At 36.8% G+C, this 18,280-nt stretch overlaps 3 protein-coding genes and 1 long non-coding RNA gene across 4 annotated transcripts; 2 read left to right on the forward strand and 2 right to left on the reverse strand.

Annotated features, from left to right (window-relative positions):
- Window positions 1-737: 737 nt before the first annotated feature.
- On the reverse strand, window positions 738-3,811 carry LOC306897497 (cell adhesion molecule CEACAM6-like). Its single transcript, XM_079462304.1, has 9 exons — window positions 3,710-3,811; window positions 3,426-3,495; window positions 2,804-3,148; window positions 2,481-2,723; window positions 2,127-2,399; window positions 1,843-1,930; window positions 1,642-1,687; window positions 1,469-1,546; window positions 738-1,375 (listed from the first exon to the last, which is right to left on the reverse strand). Exons 2-9 carry the CDS (start codon window positions 3,493-3,495, stop codon window positions 1,352-1,354), a joined length of 1,167 nt encoding a protein of 388 aa, XP_079318430.1. The 5' UTR covers window positions 3,710-3,811; the 3' UTR covers window positions 738-1,351.
- A 1,274-nt stretch (window positions 3,812-5,085) lies between these two features.
- Window positions 5,086-11,680, forward strand: LOC306897490 (GTPase IMAP family member 8-like). The gene is made up of 6 exons (XM_079462292.1): window positions 5,086-5,252; window positions 6,208-6,246; window positions 6,818-7,447; window positions 7,552-7,632; window positions 7,762-7,842; window positions 7,943-11,680. Exons 2-6 carry the CDS (start codon window positions 6,243-6,245, stop codon window positions 8,854-8,856), a joined length of 1,710 nt encoding a protein of 569 aa, XP_079318418.1. The 5' UTR covers window positions 5,086-5,252; window positions 6,208-6,242; the 3' UTR covers window positions 8,857-11,680.
- Window positions 11,681-12,200: 520 nt separating this feature from the next.
- On the forward strand, window positions 12,201-16,078 carry LOC306897493 (GTPase IMAP family member 8-like). The gene is made up of 3 exons (XM_079462299.1): window positions 12,201-12,568; window positions 13,191-13,916; window positions 14,041-16,078. Exons 1-3 carry the CDS (start codon window positions 12,550-12,552, stop codon window positions 14,757-14,759), a joined length of 1,464 nt encoding a protein of 487 aa, XP_079318425.1. The 5' UTR covers window positions 12,201-12,549; the 3' UTR covers window positions 14,760-16,078.
- Window positions 15,533-17,835, reverse strand: LOC306897499. The gene is made up of 3 exons (XR_013787013.1): window positions 17,588-17,835; window positions 17,412-17,471; window positions 15,533-17,091 (listed from the first exon to the last, which is right to left on the reverse strand). It is a non-coding gene; the product is annotated as an uncharacterized lncRNA (long non-coding RNA).
- Window positions 17,836-18,280: the final 445 nt, after the last annotated feature.

An 18,280-nucleotide genomic window follows, 5' to 3' on the forward strand; every position in this document is an offset into this window, starting at 1 on the left:
AGCTTTTACTGACTCTGGGGTTCACACTTTTTTTATATCTTCAAATTCACAAATGTGGTTCCTCATCCAGTAACAGGGAAGTACATCACTGATCCTAAACCTCTCTTAGACAAATGATCAGCTTTTCTGAAGATGTTTAAAGCAGATATTGATCTATTTCTGTAGTATTACAAAAGCCTTTTGCACATTTATTGAAGTCTATTTTTCTCCAAATCATTGCGATTCAAGTATGCATCTAAACCTCTATACCACCAGATATCGCTGCAAACGTAACTTTATATTTCTTGGCTGCACGTGTCGTTGTCCATGACCATGTCTGTGTTTATTTTGTGATCACGTGATACATGTTAATTCCAGATAAAGATTCGCTTAATAGGACTAGGTGTTATAATCACACTATTTCAACACAATTGCCCAATAGGACATTTCTCACGCCATATGCAGGGGGAAGCAGTCAAGAATATGAATAGAGGAAAAGAGGTCTGAGGTTTCACTGGTTCGTCGGGGAGGCATCATCTTTCCTTGCCATTATCAGGGAGACATCTCATGAGTGGTGTGTCCCAATTTAATCACATTGTCCTGAGTGAAAGATGCCTTTTTGGTGAGGTGCTACACTTTTGCTGCACTAAATGGCTACATTATCTAAAGGGCTTTGGGTTGTTGGCATAATCATGGCATCATTCTCCCCAAAATGTATGAATGTATAGTGCAGAATCATTCGCTGACATCAGTTTGTTCTCATATGGACAGTTGGTTGGGTTTGTCTACATTTTAATCTTTTTTCTTGAATGCACATTCTCATGTATTAGTTCATATGATTCACACAGAAATATATCAGATTAATTAAAAAAGTTATTTCTTGAAGAAAGTTGGTGCTGTTGGATCAGATGTGATGGAGTGAGCTGTGAACGTGACTAAAGCGGCGGGGGATGTTCTGGTGGACGAGCTGAACGGAGCTGTAGAGAGTATGAAACCTGCCATTGATAATCTCAATAAAACAGTGTTTACAGAAACTCAGATGCTCCAAAAACCAACACAATGTGTGCAGAACATTGCAGATGCCATTAAGAAAAGATTTTAAATAACTGATTTGTCAGTGGAAAGTGTGAAATATAAAATGTGAAAGTATCTTTAAATCTGAGCTTTTTTTATTTGTGTTAATGAGTTTGTATCCAGTTACTAAAGATCACATCATGTTTTGTTTTCCTCTGTTTTTTACACTTTACGTTCAATAATGTCTCTTAGTACATCGTGATCATTAAACTTTAAAGAAATAACAATGTTTTACTCCTTGTCATAACTGCTGCCAATCATCAGAGATCAGAGGATTTGTTTCTTTGTGCTCCGCCTCTTACTTCATCCTCTTCTGGTTGGGCTTTACAAACATTGAGACAAATAAAGATCAATGATCAAGAATTAAAATAACTGTGTTTGTGTTCTTCATGTAGTTGAATTGAATAACACTTACTGTGAGTGTGTCATACAGGTCAGATGATCTGGTCTTGAGTTCAAGAGTTGTATATGTGTCATTACTGACATCTTCATTCTATAAAGACACATTTGAGAAGACCAAACATGTGACGGACAGTTCAATCTTTCTAATGTATTTGTATGAAGAGATTTCATTGTTGATCATCTCACCTTCAGTTGGTTTTCAGACGCTTTTCTTCTCGACCTCTTTCTTCTGCTGTCAAAAGAACACAGAGACATTCCTAAACCTGATCATGTGGAGGTGATTTGGCATCTTGTTCAGATTTGTCATTGAAATCAACAGATGCTGTGAAAATGACATTTAGTTCTCCTGTTTTAAACACTGAAAATGAGACTGACACACATTCTTACCAAATATACATCACAATAAGCAGAGCAGCTGTTGCTCCACAGACTCCAACACAAAGTCCAACACCAAAACCTACAGAGAAACTGAGAGCTGAAAATAAAGAGTTCAGTCATTTAGGCTTGTAGTGCTGAGGACACAAAAACAAATGCCATTGATGTGAATCTTAAATGCCATTTAAAGTGACAGTACGACAACATTTATCTCCATGTATAACATGTTGCATTGCAGCATTGAAATCAATAATTACAATCAAATGTTATTTAAGAGAACGACTCGTCCTACTTACATGAGACACCTTTAACAGTGAGTGAGACAGCAGCTGATCTCTGAGATCCAACTTCATTCTGAGCCACACAGTAAAACCATCCACCAAGACATGAATTAATGTTACTGATGCTGAACATCTGTCCAGATCCAACAGATGATGTTTGATTCTCTTTAAACCAGCTGTAGATGTGAACAGGTGGATTTGATTCACTGATGCAGATTAGATTCACTGAATCACCCTCCACTATTACACCAGAAGGACTGATGGAGATGACTGGTTTATCTGGAGGATCTATTGAGAGATTATATTCAGTACATCAGTGATAACAAAGGCATTCTGAGTGAATAATGAAAGAATTGAGAGTGAACTTACAGATGACATTGAGACGTCGAGGAGGTGATGTGAGACTGTGTCCCTGTACAGCACATCTATAGTCTCCTGCATTCTCTCTTCTAACTGACGGCAGGATGAGTTTCTTGTTTCTGTCATTTAATGTCTGTGTGTTTCTAAACCAGATGAATGTTGATGTGTCAGTCAGACTGCATCTGCTTTTACATGTCAGAGTCACTGAATGTCCCTCCATCACTCTCTCACCTTCAGACTCCACCTGAAGATCTGAACACAACACAACACTGATCCTCCTCATGTCATTCAACACATCACATTATTATCATCAAACACTCTTTCACTCTCACCTGTGACATCAAGAGTCACTCCAGGTTTACCAATCCATTTCCCTTCAGTTTTATCAGTGATGAATCTGAAATAATACTCGTGTGAATCTGTCTCTCTCACATCAGTCAGTCTGACGCTGCAGTCGTGGTGTTTATCTCCCAGATACTGAATCCTCTCACTGTATTTAGAGTCATTAGACAGATCTGGAGCATCAGGACTGTCAACATTCATCCAGAACACTTCTGTGATCTTGTATCCAGGAGGGTATTTATAAGTGCACTTTATAGTCACTGTTGAGTCCTTTAGTGCACAGATGTGTGAAGAGCTGTAAGTTACACCCCAACCATCATCAGCACTATAAACTCCTGAAGAAACAAATCAATCATTAGGGATGTTACTGTTCATCAATGTGTGTTAAACTTCTACACAAAAACAACAGAAACATATTGAAGAGTGTTAAGTGTGAACACGTCACGAGTGGGTGTGAAAGAATAAATAGAATCAAGTGTAAAAACTGAAATAGATCACGTGAAGAACGTGCTGCTCGATCAAAACATAAAAACCTGAAAAATAAACCAATTACACATTTAAGGAAAGTAACTTGAGGTTATATAATGTAATGATGTGACATCGGTTATTCACCTTGAACTATAAGTAGAAATATCACAGGAAGAGGAGGAGCCATTCTGACTGACATCACCATCAAATACATCTATAAAACACATGATCATGAACTGAAATCATTTTCATTCACAGTTTACTGGTTTCTTCTCTCCAAAAATCTAAACTAGTAATGTTGTATATCACATGTTACATACATTTTCAATGATTGAGAAGATCATATATAGTCATGTTATGTCTTACAGAATATAAACTCCACCTACAAGATTTTTTATGTATGTTAGTTGAATTTACTAAGTTCTTACCGTGTTTAGTCTGTCTGAACTTTAGGAACTGAATGACGGACTATAACAGCACATAAGCTTTTGCTGACTCTGGGGTTAACAGTATATTATATCTTCAAATTCAAAAATGTGGTTCCTCATCCAGTAACAGGGAAGTACATCACAGATCCTAAACCTCTCTTTGACAAATGATCATCTTTTCTGAAGATGTTTAAAGCAGATTATTGAACTTTTTCTGTAAATCCAAATGTTCAGGTTTGTGCAGAGCATTTCACCAACGATTGCTTCACGAATCTGGGAGAGATCAAGACCGACTATGCATGGAAGCTTTTGTACACCAACACAGTGTTGGTGGCTTGCACAACATTAACTTATTTGGTCTATTCAATGATCAGTTGTCAAAGTAATATTTATACAACATTAAACAAAGTCAACCATAAAATATTCAAACAATTTGTGAGAATGCACACAGAGTCTTTCCGCTGTAGAATTGAAAATGAAAGCATGATTGAAACGCCTCTCGCTAGCGACATCTGCTGGTCATGAAAGAAACAGAATTGCTCTAATTTAAGAAGGTTTGTGCATGTATGGACATTTGTAATGTGAACATTATTCTGTACAGATCTGTGAATCCAATTTCAAATATCCTGCCGTAAACACGAGAACATGTTATGACTGAGTTCATTAATAGATAACATACATACACACAATGAAATTTGTATTCATATAGCCTGTAATTGGTTAATCCAGGATAGGAGGTTTTTACAATTTACATTTACATTTTCGCATTTGGCAGATGCTTTGCAATTTACATTGGATTATCCTATACTTTTAAACATAGGTATCTGCAATTCCATGAGATCAAACCAACAACCTTGCATTGTTAACGCAATGCTCTTACCACTGAGCTACAGGAAAGCACTGCCAGCACTGATATAGAAGTGACCCTCAAGTGAGCCGGAAGAACTTTGCTACACAGGGAGTTAAATAATGTGTTTTAAATGTGAGGTGACTATAGTCTCACCCGAAAGTACAAACATGCATCTGGTTTGTTTCTCGTAAACCAATGTTCCTATGAGGAAGTGCAAGTTATTTATTCTTCTGTTCAGTTAATTGTACTGTTGTTAAAACGGAGACCATTAGAAATATGAGGTATAAGGTATGAAAAGAATGATTTAATGCTTTGGGCGACATTCAGATGATTAAAGGTCTCTGTGTTTATACTTTGGTGGGAGTGATGTGCAGTAATGTGTTGTGTCTACTGTTGAGGGTAGAAATTCTCTTTAAATAAGATTATTTTACTAAATATCTAATAATGTATAAGAAAAGCAGAGTCCCATGGAAATCCCCAAGAGGACGGTCCTTATATAACACACAGAAACTGGCGCTGTGCTTTTGTTTCAGGATTTCATGTGGAGGAGGAGGAGCTGTTCATTTGAGTTTTTCATGAGCTTGTGTGTATATTCATTCCTCCCTAAAACAGAGGAAATAATGTGCATATATGATTCCTTCCGAGCTGAACTCACAGCCTGACGATCGCACCACACGCACATCTTCACAACAAGTGAGTTTTTTTGCTCTCTTTCTGATTTCTATACATTTTAGTTTTTTCTATATGTGAGATATTGTCATGAGATGTGTGAGAACAAGAGGTCTAACATGTTGCAATATTGCTTTCATGTCTAACATAATTGTTTAAGGCTCTGTCTCCTTGAAGAAATGTCACTGTTTTTTTTTTGTGAGAACAATTTGCTTATAATTGATAATATGCACAGACAGGGCAGTTGTGGCCTAATGTTCAAAGAGTCGGACTTGTAACACTAAGGTCGAGTCTCAATACCGGCAGGATCTGTCATAGTATGATAGCTGCTAATACAAAGTTACTAGTTTCAACAAAAGCTAGACCACTACCGGTTGAGAGAAGAGAGGGTAGTGTTTTTTATTTGTATGAGATGTGTTTTAAGTCGTGTTTTGAAGGTTGTGAGATGTGGTTGACCGGACCGCATTGGGAAGAATGTTCCACCAGGAAGGAGTTGTGAAGGAGAATGAGGGGGAAAGGGATTTAGTGCCCTTATGAGAAAGCCTCTCGTTTGCTGAAGGCAGGGTTCTTGATGGGGTGTAGGAGTGTAGTGGGGTGTGAAAGTATGCAGGCGCAGATCCAGTGATAGTCCTGTAGTCAAGCATCAGTGACTTGAATCTGATCCGGGCATTTTCTCCGTTATCAGTAACCAAACAATGTTGACATTCTAGCTGAACAAGCATCATAGGATTGATTGATTGATGTGTTTATTTTCTTCTGGTATAAATAGATCAGTGCTTCCCCAACTGTGTAGTGGTACTGTATGGGGGCTTAACTTTTTTAGATTGTAAACTGAAATGTATCTTTTGTCATGCACGTTGATGTCGTATGTAAACAGCGTTCGGTGTGGATATTTGTAACCTTCCCAGAATTTACAACAGTACCAGAAGGCATTGTGTTATAGCTTTTTATAAACATACTTATATGTTTTGTGTTGCAGGTTTAACTGAACTGTCAACATTTTCTTCAGGTATAATGGGTGAGTCTGTGTACATTTATAAAAATCTGAGATATTCTAAAATAGGGTTAAGGAAGCAACAACAGCAAGGTTTAAGTCAAAATTACTTATGTCGTTATAGCTGATATAACCTGAGATAAACAAACAATGAAATATGTAGATGAATGAGTGAATAATTTGCCATATTTTGTTTACGTTTTGTGGTTTCACTACATAAGGTGTTTATCCTTAGACAAAATGTTAAATGTTTTCTAATTTGCGAGACACTTTAAATGTTTTTTTTTCTATTATTGATCCACTTCCAGTTATCAAGATGTACTTTTTCTCACCCCATTTTCTTTTTATGGAAATTAAGATTTATTAATTTTGTTTACAGAAGTTATTTAATTTCTAGAAAATTCATTAAAATCATTCATTCACTAAAAAGTGCATGATTTGGTTTATACTGTATAAGCTCATTGCATTGCGCCCTCTTGTGGGTAATATAAAGATTTTTTTTAGAGTTGAAATATAATTCAAATATTACTATTTAAGTCAGAAGTTTTATCTTCATTAATGACACATTTCACAGATTCTCTGTTTTTCTCTGCAGCGGGGGCGACTCCACCTCATTCATCTGATCTCAGGATTGCGTTGTTGGGGAAGAACGGAGCTGAAATTAGTTCTGTAGGAAACATGATTCTAGGCAGAGAAGCATTTAAAGAGAAGAGCAGAGCGAGTGAAGTACAGACAGGAACAGTAGACGATAGAAACATCTCAGTTATTGACACTCCAGGATTCTTCAACTCTGAACTGACCGATGAAGATCTACAGGATGAAATGATGAAGAGTCTTTCTCTCTCTCATCCTGGTCCTCACGTCTTCCTGCTCATAGTCAGACCGGACGCGTTCACAGAAGATGATGTGAAAAAGGTCACACTGAAGCTTGAGGAAAACTTTGAAGCACATGTGTTTAGGTTCACTCGAGTGCTTTTTATTAGAGAAAACATGTCAAACAGAGACTGGATAGAGTTTTCACACACTGAAAAATTTAAGGAACTCACAAGCCATTTTAAAAGTAAATATTTTGTGATAAACACTGCAAGTGAGACAATTACAAGACTTTTGGAAACGATTATTGACATGGTCGAACAGAATGACAACCAGCATTACAGCATTGGCAATTACATAAAGTTTATACAAAAGACAAAACAAGAGGAGGAAGTTCAGGTGATGCAAACAGGTAAGAATTGTATGCGTGTGAAGTGTTTATACTTGAAAATGTTTGCTTATGGACGGTCAGATCGCGTTTATTCTAAATCAGCATCCTTTCTCTTGTCTGGTCAGACTGCGGACTCCCATTGATACCACAGTTAACATCTCCTGTGACCAGAGATCATGAAAATCAACCTCAGACAAAACCTCAAGGTCCTTACATGATATGTTTTCTTTTTACATTTGTTCGACATATATTTCTATATATATATTTTTCTGAAAGTGTAAGGACGGTCAGATCACGTTTATTCTAAATCAGCATCTTTTGTCTTGTCTGGTCAGAGCTCAAACTCCCGTTGACACCACAGGTGACATCTCCTGTGACCAGAGATCATGAAAATCAACCTCAGACACAACCTCAAGGTAACATCCTCACAACCAACTTTTCTCTTCTTATAAGACTCATTTTCTTTCGTGACATGGAATATATATTTCTTTTTTGATCTCTACTCGATCATACTAGACCTCAGGATTGTTATGTTCGGTACATCTGGAAATGGAAAGAGTGCAACGGGAAACACCATCCTGGGATGCGATCTGTTTAAGGTAGAAATGTCTTGTGAATCTGTCACCACGGTGTCTGAAACACATCAAAACACAGTCGATGGTAGAAACATCTCAGTGACCGACACTCCGGGACTGTTCGACGCATCGATGACTACAGCGCATCTGAACTCTGAGATTGTGAATTGTCTTTTCATGTCTGTTCCTGGTCCTCATGTGTTTCTGCTCATCATCCGACTGGATGTGAAACTCACAGAGTCGATGAATGACACGGTGAAATGGATTCAGAAGGTCTTTTCAGAAGATGGGATGAACTACACTATGGTTCTGTTCACTCGAGGAGATCAGCTGGATGAACACATAGAAGATTTCCTGAAGAGAAACAAACCGCTGAAAGATCTGGTCGATCGGTGTCAGGCTGGATATCATGTTTTTAATAACAAAGACAGGAATCAAAGACAGGTTACTCAACTGCTAGAGAAAATAGACAGACTGGTGGAGAGGAACGGAGGAGAGCATTACACCAATGAACTGTACAAGGAAGCTCAGAGTAAAATAGACAAAGAGCAGGAGAGAAAAAAAGAGAACAACACTAAAAAGACAAAACAACAAAGACGCAGAAAGGAGGAACTGAAAAACTGGGAGAAAGAACTGAAAAACCGAGAGGAACAGGTGAAAAACAGAGAAGAACAACTGAGACAGAAAGAGGAAGAACAGAGAAAAAGAGAGGAAGAAGAGAAACAGAGAAGTGCAGAAACGAGAGCAAATAAGTTAGTCAGGAGGATTTCTACAAAGAAAAAAACTGTTTTAGAAGCTCTTATTGCCGCAAGTGGGGCTCCCAGAGAAACAAACACAAGACATACGACAGAATAAGACCAATCTCTATAATCCAATACAGAAATAGACACAGAATGAACTTCATTTGAATGCGTTTCCAAATACACTTTCCAATAACATTTGAATGTGCAGGCCAGAATTTGGTTTATTCGTGTTTCTGATTCAATCCTTTTTTATGAAAAACTTTTTTCAACGAATGTACTTAAAGGGCACCGATGTTAAAAAGGTTCATGTGATATTGCTCCAGCCCATTGGTTCAGTAAGGCTGGAGATTCGTCCACTTTTTTCGACCACCAAAATTCACTCAATTTTGCACATCAAATCACCATTTTTGTGATCAGAGTTGGCTTTCGTCGGGATCGATTGGGATTAAGCTAATTCATCTTTTTCTCTCCTCCTCCTCCGATGTATGCTTTCGTGTTTCTGATAAAACACTTTAGTTTTGCATAAGATTTATAGTAAGCACCTATTTGCATTAACAAGAAAATTCTTAGCATTATTAAAATCAGCGTACCCGTTGGGATGATAATTGTAATGCATAAATTCATGTTTTATTTACTCGCAGTGTATTTTTCATTATGATACGGATACAGAAATAGGTCATGAAAAGTAGAAAGTCGTTTTGGGTCTGCGGCAAAAACAGATTTGCTTAATAGGACCAGGTGTTATCTTGGAGAGGAGAAAGAACTTCTTTACTGCATAGATTTACTTTATTTACCATTTAAAATATGAAAAAATCTGAATAATGTTCAATATTTCTAACTCGACATGTGTAGTTGACTAAAAGAATGCAGTACACCAAGGGCATTTTATTAGAATAATGAAACAAATACAAAGCTAAAACACAAAGATGACTTGACGTGAACATTAACCTGAACATAAACAAAGACTCGCTGTCGGTGAATTACATAAACCTTTTGTTCAGGTTTTGGTTGCAAGGTGAACTGAATAACTCGGGTAGAGATGAAGACTGTGTAGAAATACTACCACCCGGAAATAACTGGAATGATAGAAATTGTTCAGTACAGAGACAGTGGATTTATAAGACAACTTGTTAAAACTTTATCAAAATGAATGTTTCATTTTCACATTGGCCGTTTCTCAATATGCGTTCTGCAGCAGTCTTATATCCTCGTGTTCTCGCTCTACGTCATCACTAACCGGTTCCAAGTCCGGTTCCAATACTCAAGAACACAAGAACAGATAACGCATGAAAGGACCTGGATGTGTTCTCGATATCAAGGATGCATGGAAGGCAGCCTTGCGCGCATAAGAATCCGCTTGAAGTCATAGAAGTTGATGCGGCGCATCCATCCAAGTTCGTTCTTCTGAGTTTGCACACAAGACAGGTCTACACGAGAACACAAGTCCGTTCTTTGCATTCTTGGGATTGAAAAACGGCCACTATTTGTCTTTGTTACTGTCAGAGTTTATTATTGTTAGATGAATAAATGCAATATTTGTTGGTTGGATGTTGGTGGTTTTATTTTTGTATTTTTGTCACATTTTTGGTGTTTGTGAATTGTTTCGTGTTTTAGTTTTGTTTTACAACGTTCATTTGTCTGAAAAAAAGGGCAGGTTCAGTTGGGATATACTGTATGTGACATCTCTACTGGGGCATGTTGTCACAACAGGCCAATGAGTGTTAATGGAAACTGTCTTTTTTGACCTTTCAATTGAAAAAGGGTGATACTTCATTGTATTCCATCCAGCGTTTGTTTACAGAAAAACCATGTAAAAATGCATGTGAAATTAACAGTGAACGTCTGTTATCAGAAAACGTCTAAAATAATACGGCACAATACTGTAAAATTGTGTAGGAAATTAACAGTGAAATTCCATAGTTATTACAAGCTTTTTTCAACTCCGCAAACACTATTTGCAACTTCACTTACAGACACCACGGTCACTTTATTTCTGTTGTACATCTACAAAAGTTCTTAACACAAATTTACATGTTGATGACTTTTGTTGAGTCAACACTATGGTGATGAGTGTTTGCATTAGTTGGAAAGTCTTTTCCTTGTTTTTATAACTGAGTGTTGAAACAAGAACCAGTGGAAATGTCATTGATTCACTGAACACATTTAAAGTGATTTTCAAGTGGCTGATGCTTGCTTACAGGACTATCACTGGATCTGCGCCGGCATACTTTCACACCCCACTACACTCCTACACCCCATCAAGAACCCTGCGTTCAGCAAACCAGCGGCGTCTTGTAATGCCTTCTCATAAAGGCATTAAATCGCTTTCCCTCTCATTCTCATTAACAACTCCGGTCCGGTCAACCACATCTCTCACAACCTTTAAAACACGACTTAAAACACATCTCTTCTGTGAATACTTGACAGACAAATGAAAAGAAAGATATATATAAATAATCCTCTCTTTCTCTCAACGGGTAGTGGTCAAGCTTTTGTTGAAACTAGTAACTTTGTTTTAGCACCTATCGTACTATTGCTCTTTTTATGACATGTCGCTTAATGCTTCCTGAACTCTTTGGAAGTCCCTTTGGATAAAAGCGTCTGCTAAAGGCCTAAATGTATAAATTACTGTCATAGCTGTAAAGCAAAGAAGGATGAAAGTGCTTAACTAAAGCAATAAAAGCCCGTATTTTTACGGTAGGTTCTGTCAACCACAGCCGCCGGTATTTTTCCGTAAAAACTACGAGACTTTCATTTTCTCTTTTCTTTTCTGACATTAAATGATTTGTGGGTCACCACTATGCTGACCAGTGAGTCTGTGTTTAAGTCAAGGTCAGGCAGTGAGCCACTGATGTCATGGTGCATGTTGCTTTGTTTAAAAGTGACTTTATGAATTGCAAAGAAATAAAAATAAGTAAATGTCATGTTTTCACTTTAATGCATTGGGTCCATGTTTTTATTTCATATATAGCAATGCGGTTAATATGAAACACTTAAGTTCAGAGAGAGAGAGAGAGACTGTAGCCTTTATCACAACACGTATTATGTTAAGGTGTGTCTTATTGCCCTGATTACCGTGACCTGAATTCCAGGAATGTTGTGATGTTTTTGAATTTGAATAAAATGAAACTAAAAGATTGCTCAGTTATTTTGGTGTGAAATCTGTGTCATTAACCTATGTGAGATTGAAGGATTGTAAAAGGATAATACGCCTTTGAGCAAACACCTATATATTTGCTGAAACAATTAGACAGCAAGGATGGCTGTATAAAACTCAACAGTGGTGACATTCCACTAAAGAAAGCTTCATGCTGAAATGCAATTTAAACATGTATCCGCTTTTCTTGCGATCGGGGTGTGATTCAAACAGGTTTAGGCATGTGGTGGTGAAACACACACACATACCACAGTATTCTGTGACATGTGACGTTCAACAGCTTTGTGTTTTTTAAACTCAGATCTGATGGATATGATCATAGAGAAGAATTTGAACACGCTTTAAATAATGTTTGCAATTTCAACACAGCACAACATTAGATTATACAAAAAGAGTAAAGAACAGTATATAAATAAACTATATACTATAAACTATATTATACACTCACATATTATACACTCACATCTAATATTGGAATGCATGCCAAACACACGACAGAGGTTTATAAATGTATTTCCTCATCACAATAGAGGGAGTTTCACTGTCACAAACAGGTCGAGCTGAAATAACTTCATTCTCTCTCACCTCCACTGAGTGTGTACGGCAGAAAACTACAGATATTGTAAGCCAACAAATACTCATGAAGACATGAACTCCTCAAATAAAGGTACGTCAGCATCTGTTTTAAACAACTGAATCTTGTTATTTAACTATTAAGTGAGTTTTCACATATCACAAAAAGGTTAAGTTGTGTTTAGTTGAACTGAATGGCACTTGGTTGTATCGTGCACATTGTTAAGGAGGGTGTAGCTGCTGTGACTATTTTTAGAGACACGCTAGCTGAATGTAGTTCTTCACAAAAAGCCAACATGATATAGTATGAATGTGCAGATATCTATTTACTCAAATATAAACACTGAGATTGATGTGGGTTATGGTTACATATTGTTTGTAAAACAAGTACTGTGAATGTTTTTTATTTAGAAGAGTTATTGAAGACGAGAATCACAAAACATTATTTCTATACTATAAACCGTTTCTGACTTGAGTGTGAACGTCATTCTAATATCAATATGTAATCACTTGTGTTGGTTTTCATTCAACATGTTTGAGATCTTTGAAATATACGTTTTTATTAACTTGTGAATCTGTGTAATGTCTATTGGTTACTGTGATGAATAAGCATTATTACACATGTCAGTATTACAGTAATCAGGGTAATCTATAATCTATGTTGATGTTTAAATATCCCAAAATGATGAAAATCATAAATTATTTTTATTTCACAGATCTTGTGGATTCACACAAGCTCAGGATTGTGTTGCTGGGAAAAAATGGAGTTGGCAAAAGTGCAATAGGAAACATGATTCTGGGTAGGAAAGCATTTAAAGAGACAAGAACCAGCGTGAGTGAAGTACAGAGAGGAAGAGTAGACCATAGAAACATCTCAGTTATTGACACGCCGGGATTCTTCAACTCTGAACTGACCGATGAAGATCTACAGGATGAAATGATGAAGAGTCTTTCTCTCTCTCATCCTGGTCCTCACGTCTTCCTGCTCATAGTAAGACCGGACACGTTTACAGAACGTGATGTCGGAAAGATTTTAAAACAAATTCAAGTGAACTTCGGAAAAGAAGCTTTTAAGTTCACCATGGTGCTGTTTACCGAGAAGCAGACGATGTCTAAAAGAGAATGGATTGAGTTTAGATTGGAGAGAAAAACGAGAGAACTTCTGAGCTTCTGCGAGGAGAAATGTTACGTGATAAACTATAAAAACAAGAGCGATAAAAAACAGATCTGGAATCTTTTGGAGAATATTGATGAAATGGTGCAGAGGAACGACAGAGAACCTTCGGCTCAGATCTATCTGAGGGCGATGAGGAGGAAATCCCAAGAAGCCAAAGACAGAATGGAGAAGAAAACTCGAATGAGTCTAGATGAAGAAAACAACACAGCAGACAGATGTTTGACTTCAGTGGACAATATAAAACCAGAAAATCATTCAATAACAGGTACATTTTGTCAGTGCAACAGTCATAAAAAAGAGGGTTATCATTTTCGTTGCATATATAAATAATAAATGACGAATGCATGCATCATAAATAATACCTGAGTATATTCTTTTGACATTTTCAGATGTGAGGATTGTGCTTCTGGGTAAAAGTGGACCAGCTAAGAGCTCAACTGGAAACAATATTCTGGGCAGAGATGCGTTTACAGTGAATAAGAGATTTCTGTCCGCATCAGAGACCTGTGAGAAACAACAAGCACAAGTGCCCGGAAGAAACATCACAGTAGTCAAAACACCAGGACTGTTTGATGCATCTGAAGAGAAACTGAAGTCTGAGCTCGAGAAGTGTGTAGAGATGTCTGCTCCTGGTCCTCACGTGTTTCTGCTGGTCATCAGACTGGATGCGGCCATCACAGAAGATGAGATCAATTTAGTGAGATGGATCCGGGAGACGTTTGGAGAAGATGCTGCGCACAACACCATCATTCTGTTCACTCACGCTGATCAATCAAAGAATAAATCATTAGACGAACATATCAGAAACAGTTCAGAACTGCAGACATTGATAAAGGACTGTGAAGACAGATATCATTTATTCAACAATGAGGACAAAGAGAACCGTGCTCTGGTCACAGAACTGATGGAGAAGATTGAGAAGATGGTGATGAGAAATGGAGGGAAACATTACTCTAATGAGATGTATATGACATTTCAACAGAAAATGGACAGTGTGAGAGAACAGAAAGCAAAAGAAAACAGATTCAACTGGTTAAAGGGGGGGGTGGTTTTATTAATAGGGATTTTAGCAGCTGCAGCTATAGCGACAAATGGACTCGGTGGATGAATTGGTAAACAGTATATTGCCATCATAAGAAAAGGTATTGAATTTCTTAGAGATTATACTTAAATTGTATCAAATAACATCAAGATTTTCTAATAAATATATATATTTTTGTGCCTCATTGTGCAAAAAATAGTTTTGAACTACTTACTGCAATTGTTGCAAAACAGAAATTCGAATTTATTGATTTAATAAAAGTTGTATAATGTCCAACTGAAATTTTATGAGTTGTGCTTCTAAGTTGTAGTAACTCAATGTAACTGACTAGATATCTTTTCCCCACAAATATTGAGCTGTTCAGGATCTCCAGGCTCCTTCCATAACCATCAACTTTGCAAAGACATTTACATGTACATTTTGTCATTCGCTTTTGCACAAGTGCAATAAAACTGGTCTCATAGCCCACCACATTATGCAAAGCAATAAATTCTATAGTTTTAATAGAAAGTCAGATCTGATCGGTCAGGTGCAAGTTTAAATTCTGTGTTTCAAATTAATTTGATTTAATAAATAAATTAGAAAAGAACACAGTATAGTGGATGTTCAGAGTCACGAGACCAAGTACAATAATATTAAGCAGATTGCTGATTACTTGTATGAACATTCACCATCCACGTTTGAAAATAAATGAGTTGCAGAAATAAATCTAGATATATCGTGCATCTGGCCTTTAGCTTTTCAGTGCCAAATAAAAAAACAAATACATCTTAAATGACATCTCTTATTTTTTAGGTAAAATGTATATTATAGGTTTTTTTATTGTCTCATTTTTATTTGCTTAACTGCACACATTTTATGGATTAAACATCGACAAGACATATTTTTTAATCATGATTCATTAGTCAATAGATCATAGTAAAAAGTAAAAAGGATTATTAAAAAGCTCAATTAATAAATGTTCAGATAATATGACAAGTAACTCTTAGATATTTTTCATAGTTAAAAGTACTTTAAATGCATTCTCTCTGCTACAGTTTTTTCACATTTTGTTCAGAAAAGCACACAGGATAGGATAGGAACAAAGGACAGAAATATTAAACAGAATGCTAAATTCAGTCACTTGTTTGTACATTCACAGTCTTAATCTAAAGAAGGTCAGGTATATCTTGCAAATGTCTAGCCAACATTTTACCACTGATGACTATATTAAGAAACTATAAAAAAACAGGTAGCGCTCTTCATTCATAGAACATTTAAATAAGACTATGCTGTTTTAAATACTATATCATTCTTTATGTTTAAATCTTGAAAAAATGTCTACGATGTTAAAAATAAAAAATGCTTTAATAATAAAAAATAAAGGCAAGATACTGATCTGGACTAACTAATCTCTTCATGTACTTTCTTTTTCACTAATACATTAACACTCATCATACAAACCTCAAAAAATGGTGACAATCATCATGCTGCCGAGGTGTTAAATACCACTTTATTTAAAAAATCCCTCCGTTATATGTACACAAAAACTGGTTGTAGTCAATATGAACTAATTTGATACATATTAAACATGACGGTTTATATTGCAATTATGACAAAATATCAAATTGAATCAAAATTGTCTCCCATTCAATAGTTGAACTGCAAGAAAAAACTTTCGTTTCATACATATCATTCTTTTAGTCATATGGAGGTGAACCTTACTGTGCTTTACCCCCGAATAAAAAGAAAGCAGGTATGAGTATAAGAAAACCAAATATCACTACACATTTTAAAAGAAAAAGACACTCTTGCTCTTGTCTAGATGCCTGTGCCGTTCTAAAGCTCTGAACAGTATTGTGACATCCCCCATTGCTCTCTACCATTTTATCTATCTGCTGCAGCAGTTTGTTGACCTGATCTCTGTTGTTTCTGTCCGTATTATTGAACGGATGATATCTGCCCCCACATTGGAGAATAAGTATCTGAAGATCAATACTAGCCCTGATATATTCTTCTAAAGGTTCACCATTCAGTTGGTCAGTATGAGTGAACAGAACGATGGTGTAGCGTGCAGCATCTTCCCCAAAATAATGCTGCATCCGTTTCATAATATGCTTCTCCTCCTCTGTGAATCTAACACCGAGTTTGATGACCAGCAGAAAGGTATCAACACCAGGAGCAGACATGTTAGCACAATTCATCATTTCATGCATCTCAGTTTGTTTTGATGGGCCGAACAGTCCTGGAGTGTCAATGACGGAGAAGGTCCTGTCATTCACTGCCCCTTTTTTGGTTTCACAGGTTTGAGTGACAGCACGTGGAGAGAAATTCGCTCTGAACCAGCTCCTGCCCAGCATGGTGTTTCCAACTGAACTCTTTCCTGATCCAACTGGGCCGAGTAATGCGATCCTCAAGTCTGTGATACGCAGTAAGAATTACAATGCGTCAATGACAACAAACACAACACATGTTGAGGAACTGAATAATGCTTTAAACCAGCGCTTCTCAATTCCTGTTGTCATATGCCCTTTTGTTGAAGCTATAACCTCAAACTCCATTTACACTCCATTTTATACTTAATATACTACATACTACTTTACATACAAAAAATTATAGCTGTTTAAAATGTTATCGTCATGTTATGGGTATTCAAAACCCATGCAGCTATAAATAAAGTTGTGAATGTCAACTGTAAAAAAAAGCAAAGATGAGAATGATTCATTGATTACAACAGACCTTCTGCCATTTATTTGGGATTTCCTTCCTGATTCCTTTTATCCTGTAGTCAAAGAAACTCTGTGATTGAAACAATCCACATTAAAAAATAATATTTTGGGATATTGTCTTTAGTGATAACAAACATAACCTTAACAACATTTAACAGAAATATAAATATTATTAAATTGAATTACCTTGTCAGCGCACTGTTTACAATCCGAGTCAATTTGACCGGCAAACTCAACCGAACAGACATCACAGCGTTGCCACGATCAACCCTTTTTTTAAGTCATAGTTCTTAAATGTAGTCAAACCAGTTGTCTGTTTATAACTCACATATTATAACTTAACTTATCAGACCAGTTTTACTCCTACAGACCCCTGAACTCTATGGTGACAAGAATGTGTTCCTTTTCATTCCTTTCTGAGTCTTCAGTTTTTCTTCCGTATATGTTTTCTTCCTCTTTTTACTTTCCTTGAGAATCCACATAAGAGATGTTTTAAAGATGGGTTAATTCGAATTGTGTGCTATACATGGCTTGCTCCGGGTATCCATTTGAATGTCATTTGAATGTTTGACTTGTGACCCTAGTGGATCTGCCTGGGGCTGAGGCGAGCCTGTATAGGGTTTGCGTTTAGATGTAGCTAACGCTTTACATTGGGCTCTTTTCTGTTGTCTCCATTCTGGGATTATTTACTGTTTTGCCTTTGCATGCATTCAATGTTTATATCATACTTATCTTTGTTATCTCTGTTTCAGGAAGTGAACGTGGCATGCTTAGCGCTGTGGGCGGCATGATACGGTGGATGCAGTGCATCCCTGTCAAAAGGCCAGCTGATATTTTGACCTGGGTTTCCTCGTTCCACCTTTATTGTTACTGAGCAGT

The sequence above is a fragment of the Barbatula barbatula genome (genome assembly GCF_947034865.1).
Source record: "Barbatula barbatula genome assembly, chromosome: 8".
NCBI classification, from domain to species: Eukaryota; Metazoa; Chordata; class Actinopteri; order Cypriniformes; family Nemacheilidae; genus Barbatula; species Barbatula barbatula.